At 42.1% G+C, this 12,101-nt stretch overlaps 1 protein-coding gene across 16 annotated transcripts in view; it reads left to right on the forward strand.

Annotated features, from left to right (window-relative positions):
- PHACTR1 (phosphatase and actin regulator 1) overlaps nucleotides 1–12,101 on the forward strand; it is a 312,497-nt gene that overhangs the window by 180,931 nt on the left and 119,465 nt on the right. For all 16 annotated transcript variants that reach the window (XM_030482452.1, XM_030482481.1, XM_030482392.1 and 13 more), the window contains one exon: nucleotides 4,136–4,300. In XM_030482452.1, coding sequence (XP_030338312.1) covers nucleotides 4,136–4,300 — 165 coding nt within the window. The remainder of the gene's footprint in view (nucleotides 1–4,135; nucleotides 4,301–12,101) is intronic.

Below are 12,101 nucleotides of genomic sequence, written 5' to 3' on the forward strand. Positions count from 1 at the left end.
CTCTGTGTGGCTTTTAATGAACCCACCCTTTGGGTAAATTCCTTTTGACTCCAGTGTTGGTTTTGCCTGACTGTAAACCCATACTCATTTACCCTGAATGGGTAAAGCTTCCCAGGGGCAGGGAGAGCGCAGCTGGTGTGGGACAGAGGGGATGTATGTTACAAAAGGAGAGAGTCTTTAAAATATGTCAGTTTTCCAGGGAATGGCCTCACCAGTACCAGTTAGGACCAGCTCTAAAAGAGGAGTTGTTGCAACTCTGAGATTTAGTAACTAAGACACCTGGGTAGCAGAAATGGTGGCTCAGTGATGGGGAAAAGTGGTGAGGGTGAGCAGCAATAGGAATTCCATTGTTTAAGCTGTGGGCTTATGCAGCAGGATGTCTAATTCAGCAGCAGTAGCATGTCATTCCCAGTTTGCTCAATGGGCTGCGTCTGCACCCTGTGTCCTCCAAGTAAGGCAGCAAAGACAATACAAGCCCATTACTTTTAGCAGCATCTCTAAAACATCACAGCAGTGGAACACAGTGTGATCTTACCTGCTTTAACTAGAGGCATCATAAAAATAGAGGAGGGGGTCTGCCTGTAGAGGGGGTGGTACCCTGTGCTGGTTTTCAAAGCCCAGCAGGTTCCAATGAAATCAGGAAGTATAAGGGAATTTCTGATTTCCACCTCATTTTACCCTCATGGTTTGTTCAGCACAGTGAGGCAATTTCCAGCCTCAATGCAGCATGTCCCAGCCCCTGCACAGGACAGAGCCTTGTAATGGGTTCTCTGGATAAGAAGGTATTTCTCTAGGCAGTTGGGCACAAAGAGCTGAAACAGAATGAAGTGCTTTGGCTGGATTGCCTTTTTTTTCCCTCTGCTTTAAATGGAAAGATGGTCTCAGAAATGCCTGTCTTTCTCTCCATTACCCCAAAGAATAGTTGTTCTTAACCATTTCCACTGAAACTGTTGGGCTCTCTGTGTCTTGCTGGCTAGGTTTTTTTTACTCCAGAATATTACAGGCAGCTGTATCTGGCAGTGATATTTTACAGGAAAAAAGGACTGTGTTGCCAATGTTCAAAGCAAACAAAAGAGCAATAGCAAAATAACCAACCTTCTTGCAAAAACCTGAGGGTCTCAAATAGTATTTCAGTTTGGAGTTCTGATACCGAAAGCTCTTTTGTGTTAGAAATGTGTCTCATGGCTGTTCCCATGAAAACCAACCTAAATTTGGCACACTCAAAGCCTCGGAAAAATTTCCATTGAGACACGTAAGAATTTGCCAGCCAAAATCTCTGATGATTGTGTGAGTGTGGAGTGGGTGTGCTCATCCCTTCAGAGCGATGTTCTTGCTGAGGTTCCAGAGCCTGTGCTTATGGCTGAGATTAATATTTAATATACTAGAGGTGAAATAGAAACTGGGCTGCCGTCTTCAGAGCGGGAGAGATGATGAGCTGCATCCTGTCTTTAAGGATCCAGACTCTGTGTGTGCAAAGCACGCAGATTGGTTTTACTGGCAGTGTTGCATTACAACACAAGCCTGGCAAGCGGTATCCCTAAAAAACAAAATAAAGCAAAACACCGACAACTTAATAAAAAGCCCACCAAGCAACCTCTTGTATGATGACTGAATTATGCAGATGCTTTTTTAGGAAGAGAGAGTGCACGCATCAGCCCAGGACTAGGAGAGCTTATTGCAGTCCTGGTAGCTGTGGCATGGAGAGAACTTTTCTCCAGGGCTGCTGGTACTTTTCCCCTGTTGGTGTTTTCCTTTGTGGACCCTGGGTTATTTCTCTCAGTGCCTCTAATCACAGGGATGTTATTTCTCAAAACTGTCAGTATACATTGTCCCAGCAAATGTGAGGGGGAGACCATGCAATGTAACTGTGCCAAGTGACCATCTCCAGACTTCTCTTGCTGTCATCGGGGAGGAAGGGTAATTTAAATTCTTCAGGGTTTGGGTTTGAGCTTTTATTTAGGTATATAGACTATCACGATGTATTACGGGGTAAAGGTTGCAGAATGCTGAAATTTTTAAACACTGTCCCAGTGAAAACCTGTAACAGCTCCTAGGCAATTCAGCCCTAAGTGTGGACTCTCTTAAAATTCTCCAAGTCCCTGTGCTAAAAAGAGAATTGGAGGAGAATGAGTGGACAGAAAGTGGGGCTAGACTTTGGATCCCCATTACAAGGAAGACATTGAGGTGCTGGAGCATGTCAAAAGTAGGGCAACAAAGCTGGTGAAGGTCCTGGAGCCCAAGTCTGATGAGGAGCAGCTGAGGGAACTGGGGTTGTTTAGTCTGGAGAAGAGAAGGCTCAGGGGGGACCTTACCACTCCCTACAACTACCTGAAAGGAGGATGGAGTGAAGCGGGTGTCGGTCTCTTCTCCGAAGTAGCAATAGCACAAGAGGTAACGGCCTCAAGCTGCTCCAGGGGAGGTTTAGACTGGTTATTAGGAAAAATTTCTTCACTGAGAATGTTGTCAAGCATTGGAACAGGCTGCCCTGGGAACTGGTGGAATCACCATCCCTGGAGGTATTTAAAAGATGTGTAGATGTGGCACATACCGTCATGGTTTAGTGGTGGACTCAGCAGTGCTAGGTTAGCGGTTGATCTTAAAGGCCTTGGTGATCTTAAAGGCCTTTTCCAACCTTAACAATTCTATGAGTCTATGAATTTTTAGCACCCTTTCCGTCATTAATGCAGCCCCTTTTGTAACTCAGGCAGTTTTAATAGAGGCAGTAATGATATCAGAGGGTCATTACTTATCAGGGTCCTTGCTCTTGAGAGACATTAATTCATGGAAATGTCTCTTTCCATTGAAAAAAAACCAAAGAAAAAGACCTGCAAGATTTCTTTTAAGCCATATTGCATCTTTTTTTTTTTTCTAGAGCTTTCTGTTCCCAAGTCTCACGCCCGCTTCCCCAGGTATGGCTGGTAGATGGACTAGAGTGATGCAGAACAATTTACTACAGATTATAAATTTGCTATTGTAATAATCCATATTCCTGTTGGAACAGATTGCTAATAACGATCTTTACAATAGATTATGGATTCCACTGTCATGAAATCATAGAATAGTTTGGTTTGGAAAGGATCTTAAGATCATCTAGTTCCAATCCCCTACATGTCACTTTAGACCATGTCACCCAAGGCTCCGTCCAGTCTGGCCTTGAACATCGCCAGGGATGCAGCATTTATCACTTCTTTGGGCAACCTGTTCCAGTGCCTCAGCACCCTCACAGTAAAGAACTTCTTCCTTATATCTAACCTGAACTTCCCCTGTTTAAGTTTGAACCCATTACCCCTTGTCCTATCACTACAGTCCCTGATGAAGAGTCCCTCTCCAGTATCCTTGTAGGCCCTCTTCAGATACTGGAAGGCTGCCGTGAGGTCTCCATGCAGCTTCTCTTCTCCAGGCTGAACAGCCCCAACTTTCTCAGCCTGTCTTCATATGGGAGGTGCTCCAGCCCCCTTATCCTTGTGGCTCTCCTCTGGACTTGCTCCAACAGTTCCATGTCCTTTTTATGTTGAGGACACCAGAACTGTAGACAATACTCCAAGTGAGGTCTCACAAGAGCAGAATAAGGGGGCAGGATCACCTCCTTTGACCTGCTGGTCACGCTTCTTTTGATGCAGCCCAGGATATGGTTGGCTTTCTGGGCTGCAAGCACACACTGCCGGCTCATGTTAAGCTTCTCATCAACCAACACCCCCAAGTCCTTCTTTGCAGGGCTGCTCTGAATCTCTTCTCCACCCAACCTGTAGCTGTGCCTGGGATTGCCCCGACCCAGGTGTAGGACCTTGCACTTGGCTTGGTTGAACTTCATGAGGTTGGCATTGGCCCTCCTCTCAAGCATGTCGAGGTGCCTCTGGATGCCATCCCTTCCCTCCAACGTCAGGGACAGTGTTGAACGCTTTGCACAAGTCCAGGTAGACAACATCGAATGCTTTGCCCCTATCCATCAGTTTTGTAGCCCCATCATAGAAAACAATGCTAAAATAATGACTACACTTTTTTCCCTTTTTTACTGTTCTCTGTAACCATGGAAAATTTTGACCATCTGTGTGGTTCTCTGATGATTTATTAAAGCAGTTATTTCACTTTCCCCCCTCTTTTTTTTTTCTTTCTCCTTCTCTTGCTGAAACTACAGCTGAGGAAGTGGAAAGACTGGCTGCAATGCGTTCAGATTCTCTAGTACCTGGGACTCACACACCTCCAATCAGAAGAAGAAGCAAATTTGCCACTCTTGGGAGGCTTTTTAAGCCATGGAAGTGGAGGAAGAAGAAGAGTGAAAAATTTAAGCACACTTCAGCAGGTAATAGTTGCAACTGGGTTGGTTTGTTAATCTGAAACTGTTTGCTCAACAAGACCAAAAGTTTGTAATGCAGCCCCAATTCATATATGTTTTTAAGATTGTTGAAACTAGGCTTGGAGAGATTTCTCAGATTCTAAGAGATATTTAACTCTGTTACCAGCTTTTTCTTTAAAAGAAGGCAAAAAACAATGTATTGGATGCACTACAATTAAAGCAGCAGCTCACCAAAGCTATATATTCAGACTCTGCTACTAGAGCTAGAGGGTAACTCAGAATAAATCTTGTTACATTGATTTACCAGATTATGGGTAAAGGGAATAGTAGTATGAAAAGACAACTCTAGAGGATTTAGCCACATTCAAACTCCTTGTAACTGCTAATAGAGGAGCGAGAAAAATGCATGACAAAGGAGTTGACATTTTGTTGAGTAACTTTCATAACCATAAATTATTTGTTCCATTGGGCAGGAAAGATGTATGTCATTTGTTCTCTGAGAAAACCAAATCTCTCTCCCTGCCACACCCCTCCTTCTGCCATCGCTTTCTAAACACTCCTGGTTTAAGACTTTTTTAATTGAAAAATAAGTATGAAAACCTGCAAAAACTTGTTTTTATGTTGTTAATTGGTCTGAGCAAGAATTCCAGATCCAGGCACCTATGCATGTGGTAGAAGTTTGTACCTGGTGTGTTTGTTTTCAAGCTTCGTGATCTATTTAGAAGATTTCTTGTCTTTGTTCTTCCATGATGATTAATAATTACTACATGAGGTTTTGTAAGTCATAAGCCTGGATTGTCTGTGAGAAGACATGAATTTTCTTCTGATTTCTTACTGTTCTTACTAGAACTAGAGAGAAAGCAGTGAGGATCTTGTTCCTTCAAGTGCCAGAAGAAGCTTGAATTATAGCCCAGTTGCTCTCTGACCTTTTTATTGCACGGTGGAAGCTTTCAAGCAGGAGACTTGACTGTCCCTTCTGGCACCCTAAAGTCTGTACTGAAAATGGCCCATAACTGCATGAGAAGTCTCATTTAGCTAAGTGCAAATTCTTGCATGAGGTTAAATGCAGAATAAGAGTTTTCAGGGTTTATACCTGAAGCTGTTCTTTACTGTGTGCTGTTTAAGCTGCTCACTGATGTGTCAGGCAAAGACTAATGAACTGGAATAGATGGCTATATTACTCTGAGTGACAATCGTATCTTTCAACTTGACAGCTGAGAAGCTATTGTTACCAAAAATGACATGTTTCTGCAAAACAAAAGGCTTGTCTTTCATGTTCTGTATCAGTCATAACCACAGTGAAGTGTAGCAGGATTTTGACGAGAACTGTATAGCTCAGGGATATGTGGACACTGTGGTGACAACTGCTTTGAAGCTAGTTCCATCCAGCATGCTGGATTAGTTGGTTACAACTAGGAGGATAACTACAGCAGTTCAGAAGGTGCCATGAGTTGCCAAAGCCTGACTAGTATTTATTTGTATGGTTTATCCAGCTCTGGGAGGTGGGGCTGAGCTGCACACTCCTGTGGTTCGACTGATTAGTTTGAATCAGGATTGAATACACCTACATAATCTGTTCTGGGCATTACAAGAAGAACCCATTTACCACATCACTTGTAAAGTACATACGGATTAAAACCAGAGTAAAAACGTGTCTCCTCTTCTCTGAGGAATAGAAAGCTTTACCGCATATGCCAGTGTATCTATTCCCCTAGAAAGAGAGACTATAGTGCCTGAAAAATTAATTTAAAAGCTGGGTCTCCTGGTTGCAGGAGATTGTCAATTGCAGTACTAGATTTGATCTCAGTTGAATCCAAAATCTTTTTTTTTTTTAATAAATAAATTAAAAACATAATAATAATATCTGGTAAGCTAACAGTATTCCGCAGCTGCTCTGCAGAATTGGTATTCCCATCAGCTCCTCTGCTACTAACTGCAGCAAAGTTGACAAGGATGTCAAATTTGCTGAACACCCTGCAGGAGGCAGGGGGAGAGATTTACTTCTGGACTGTATAAGAGCTGGGGACCCCACAGTTTCCATCATGCCCAACCCTGGGGAACACGAATCCACCAGCATCCTATCAGACCCCTGTGGCAATTCTGCAGCAGTGGCCGAACCTAAGATGTGTCATACAAAAGATTTTACACCTGGAAAACTAGTGGTTTTCTGCTGGTATTTCCATGACCTCTCATCTAATACCTCTGATCTCACTGAGAAAATATATTTAATCTTTATAATAAATCAAAGGACAAGCTTATGAGATGGCATAATGAGAGCCAGCATGAAACTTCGTAATACAGGCTGATTTTCTTCTAGTGCGCTGATAAATGTGACGCTTGGAAAAAAGTAAATTCCCATTAGTGTCCTACAGGCATGCAACCAAGCTTTCCACCTGCATAGAACATCAGTAATTATCAAAAAATAAATACAATACAAGTATTTTATTGGGCTCTTATTTGCTGCACAATAGATTCAATTATTTTTAATGTCAAAAGCGGTAAGGGTCAAAACACGTGACCTTATCTGTTGAAACTTCCTTTGAAATTCATGGGAGTTTTTTCCTGGGAGAGGACTGGAAGAAAGAGAGAGTCAGGCTGGTATTTAAGGTTGAAAGGGGATGCCCTTTTCTTGAGATTTCCAAGTGCTAACATTTTGTATCCATATCTTTATCAGACTGAAAGCTCCGATTATTTATTCAGTGATGAATACTTTAAAATACAGTGGGCAAAAAACACCTTTTAGGTAATAGGTAAAGTTATTTTCTGACACCTGGTAATTGCATAAGATGAGATAGAAAATCTTTAATTTGATTGACGGAGGACCTTAACATTGTGCTTATTATATATGGTTCCTTTCAGAACATCAGTACTCACACTGTGATGTTTGAGTCTAACAAGTCCCCCATCCTCTGTCTTCGTTACTTTATTGTCACTGACAAGTAGAACGCTAAAAGGATGCATGTGTCATGTACTTTATATGTTTATAGGTTATGTTGGCTTTGATATCGCTGAAACAACTGCAGAAAGGACCAATGACATTGCCTTGATACTGACTTAGTCATGAAGGTGAAAGTCATGGGTTTTGATGCAGACTTCTAATGCCTTTGCCTCGCAGTTGGTCTGTCTGTGAGCATCATTATTAGGTATTTTGTAGAGCAGCCAGAGCAGGTAGAAGAGATCACGCTATGGGGTGATCTGTTGTTGCAGATGGTAAGCGCCACATGAGTCCGCATCTGGGGTTTGATTTGAGCAACCTCTTCTGCTGAAGGTGGAGTATTAAGAAGATTGTTCAGGATGTACACCGTGAGTGACAGATGGGCTCCATCTATGAACAAGCTTAATCTCAGAGCAAATGGAAGGGAGACTATACTGTGTGAGGAACACCAGCGTACCACAGTGGGGCCAGAAACAAGTTAATTCTCACAATAATCCTCCTCTTAGACAGAAGTGAAGCTTCCCCCAGCAAAGAGTATTTTTTCAATGTTAGAGTTGCAAATCATTTTACCACTGAGGTCCTGTTGAAAGTTCTTTGATGGATGCTGAAACTCCCACAGTACAATGTGAACACTCCTGACAGTGAAGTTTTATATACAGGGATTTAGACAAAGAAATTAAACTCAGCCACAATTATTCAGGCTATAGTCAAAAGTATGGTGTACTTTTTTTAACTCACCTAAAATTTCTTCTTGCACAGAAAGTGCAGAAAACCATGAGGGCTGAGGGCCTCTCATGGCAATGAGTAGTATGATAAAGCTGACAAATCTAGCTTTGGGAGCACAGGCAAATTTCTAAATGGCAAGATTATACCAGTTGATGGGACTGTTTCTTATAACTGATAAGGAGCAGTCTTACTTATGGCAGAAGAAGCCAGGAAGAAACCATTCTCTTTGCCCAAGCACGTTATCTTGACTGGATGCAGCTGGGATGGTTCCAGCAGGCTGCACAAGGTTTTTAAAGCCATGCTAGGCTCTCTGGAAATCAGCAAAGCAGATAGCAAGAGAGTAAGCTGATTGTCTCCTCAGCCACACCTTTGCCATTGCTTTTAATACCTTGGTCTTGTTCTGCTTGCCTTGATGGGAATTTGAAAACAGTTCCTGTGTGTGCTGTTGTTTTATTGCAGTGCCATACACGTGGTGGTGAAGTGTCATTTCCTGGTGATGTTTTGGAGAATGAAGTGCTTATGAAATAAAAAAGCCTGAGGGAAGATAGGTTCTGGGCTTACTTGAAATATTATGAAGTTTTTTATCACTGTGTTCATCAAGAGCCAACTGCTTGCAACCTTTCAGAAAAAAAGTATTTCAGCTGCTTGCAGGGGTCTGAGTAGGGGAAAATGTCTTATTTTGCCATTTCCTATTTCTGATGACTTTCATTTTAAGGAATTGTTGTGTCCCTCTTCCCCCGTCCTTGCTCGCTGAGTTGCAGTGCTCAGGCAGAGGGAAGGAGGAAGTATGTAACTTGTACTTGGAGGAAACTGGTTGCAATGAGAAGAGGAAAGCAGGAGAAGGTGAGAAACTAAGCGGTGTAGAGAAAGCTCAGCTGTACTTAAGAGAGGGAAGGGATTCAGCAATATTTGGGTTAAGTACGTAGGCACCCTGTAAAATGAGCAGAGAAAGTCTAGTGTCAGAAGAAAGTTCCACAGCAGCTCTATTGCCAGGTAGACAGTTATCTGAAACAATCAGTAATACTAAAGAGAGAAAATGAAATCTGTATCTCAGGCTTTCCTACTAGGTGCTTTGAAACCTCCCTTCACTCATGTCGCAGATACCCCCCATAGAAATACTTAAAACTTTTTCCACAGGGTGGTAAGGACAGATCCATCCTCCAGTGCCACAGCTCCCATCCCCAAAACCCGTGGGTGATCTAGCGAGCTGTGTCCTGTTCTGTGGCCAAAGAAAGATGTGACAGTGATTTCCTACCTTTGTGCTTGGGGTGCCTTCCTGAGAAGAGGGAAGACCTACTCCTGCTTCATTTAAAGCTTTATTTCCTAGTGTGAAATTGTAGAGGGTGGTGTTCAGGAACCCATCTCAAGGTTTAGGACTCAAGAATTTGAAGGGATAAAGACCGGACTTGAACCAAGTAGAGCAGGATATCAGAAGAGCCAAGAGGCAAATCAGTGTGACCTAAGCATCATCAGCTGAGTTGGGGAAGGCTGGGTTGGGGGACTAGGGCTTTCAGGGCAGGTTCATGGGTTGATCTGCTGTCTAAGGGCCTTAGGACTCTTAATAGTTGTCTGTACAGAGGATGACAGTCTTCTCTTGCTAGCAGTTACTCTGTTAAACTGGAACAGCTGAGGTCTCCACACTGGATTTATAACACTGAAACCCAGTACTGTAGAGAGTGCCACGAAAGGCATCATCTGGGTTTTTTCAGTTTGCTTTTAGGGAAGGCATACATGCTCTTCCATTTGCTTTCACTCTCGCTGGAGCCAATTAAAGAAAAGCAAGTGTGCCAAAACAAAATCCACTCATGCAAGCTTTAGCTGCCCCACTCCCAGAATATGCATTAAAGCAGCCATTCATTTTATGCTCAAATACTATGTTTTTAACTTGCTAAGCCTTGGTGCTTTGTTTTTTCCATCCAGAGTTACTAAAAAGTGCTCTATAAAAATTCATATGTCAATGTGTTTATATAAGTTGAGTCTCCCAGTCAGCAGAGGGATTGTTTAAATTTGGCAACACTTACAGGCAAGGACTTTCAATATTTCTGATGAATAACAAGAAGAAAACAAAATGTGGTAAATCTCTGCAATTAGAGGAACTGATATTCATAAACCATACTCAGATCATTTTATCCCTACTGCTGATTATTTCTAACTACAATAGGTAAATATTTTGAACTTTGCTTTCCAGAATATTCCAGTCGGTAGAAATTCAATGATGTGTGGCCAGTGCTGCCCTTAAACCTTCCTACTCCCTTCTGTTTTGCCAGTGATTGCCACTTGTGTTTTCTCATGTAAAACTCCTGGGCTGTTAAACTAGTCAAGGTAGCTATTTGGGTGAGACTTTTGCTTGGGGAAGTGAAGGAGAAGCACAGCCTGCACACATGCCTGCCCTCACCTCTGCCTGTACTTTTGGGGAGGTGGCCTAAAGTGGGGAGATTTTCAGTGCTTTTCACAAGTACCTACCAGGTTATTGAAATCTGTCTGCAAAGGTCCTATTTTCAGCCTGTACTTTGAAAGCAGTGGTTTTGTTTGGATCATTAGCTAACAAGGATAACTGTGTTTTAAAACACTTTATGGTCCCGTTCTCTTCTCCTGAATTTTGTTTAATAAATACTGTGATCCCATCTGAAAGGTATTTATATTTCAGTTACAATTCCTCTTATACTTGCAGGCCAGACAGACTATCTCTAGGTTTAGGTATGGAGAACTGGCGTAATTAGGATTTTTCTTCCTTCAGTCTCGTATTCTGATGACTTGGAAATGCAATTCTGAATCAGCATGGAGAAGGAGAGTGGGGTCGCTCCTGCAGTGTAGCTGGGCCTGAAGTTACAGTGAAGCCTGAAATACCCCAAAGTCCTGCTCACATCTATGACAAAGCCTGTTTATTAATAAGACTGTGTAAAACCCTCAGTGGTCCTTTCAATGTGAGAGACTGAGCAGGCGATATGGATGCTGGTCCCAGCCAGGTATTTTTGTTGTGCTGGAGCAGCTCCTAGAGCATTAACACATTGCTGAAAATAGGTGATCATTTCCAAGTTTTTTGGGAGGAGAAAAAGCACTGATGCAAAACTTAGTCCAGACTTCAAAAAGGAGCTTCAGTTTTGTTAAAACCTGGTAAAACAACCACTTTTCAGACTTACCGAGTGCTGCTTTGTTCACTGCGTTGTGTATTTTTTTGAGGGAGGTGCAAATTGTCATCCTGTGAAGAAAAGTGCGATTTTGCAGGAATTAGGGCTGTTTGCGAATGCACATTGACTTAAGCAAATATCTTTATCTGAAGGAAATTCCAGAAAATCTGCATATTATATTTCAGTCTTTTCTAGGTGAATCTTAGAGGAGGTTTTACTCAAATTTACATTTCAATTTCAAATTTGAGGTAGATAGTAACAAGTATAGCTAAAAATCTGAATTCCAGATATAAAATGACCTGACAGACAGGAAAGCATTTGTATTTTAGGTCTTCTGAAATACTATACTGCTTGAGCCCAAGGACCGAATAAAAAAATTAAAATCCATTTCATAGAATTGTTTAGGTTGGAAAAGGCCTTCAAGATCATCAAGCCCAACCGTTAACCTAGTACTGCCAAGTCCACCACTAAACCATATGCCAAGTGCTAGATCTACACATCTTTTAAATACCTCCAGGGATGGTGACTCCACCACTTCCCTGGGCAGCCTGGTCCAATGCTTGATGACCCTTTCAGTAAATATCCTATATATAATATCCAATTCCAATATCCAGTCTAAACCTCCCCATGCACAACTCGAGGCCATTTCCTCTTGTCCTATTGCTTGTTACTTGGGAGAAGAGACCAACACCCACCTCACTACAACCTCATTTCAGAGCAGTAAGGTCTTCCCTTTTCTGCAGACTAAACAACCCACAGACTTGTGCTTGAGACCCTTCACCAGCTTCGTTGCTGTTTTCAGTTTTATTTTTGCTTTGGTCTAAAATTGCACACTCGATGTATTCTTAATTTTGGAAGTAAATAAAATATTCTAGGTCTAAATGCAGATTGCCCATAGCTTCTGTTTGCATGCACTAATATTTTCTTAATGTCGTTTGTGAAGCTGGCCAGAAGTTGCACCAGAATTCATGGAAAACTATAGGACACATTTTTTAAAGTTTGTTCTCTTGCATTTCTA

This window comes from Strigops habroptila, chromosome 1 (genome assembly GCF_004027225.2).
Source record: "Strigops habroptila isolate Jane chromosome 1, bStrHab1.2.pri, whole genome shotgun sequence".
NCBI lineage: Eukaryota > Metazoa > Chordata > Aves > Psittaciformes > Psittacidae > Strigops > Strigops habroptila.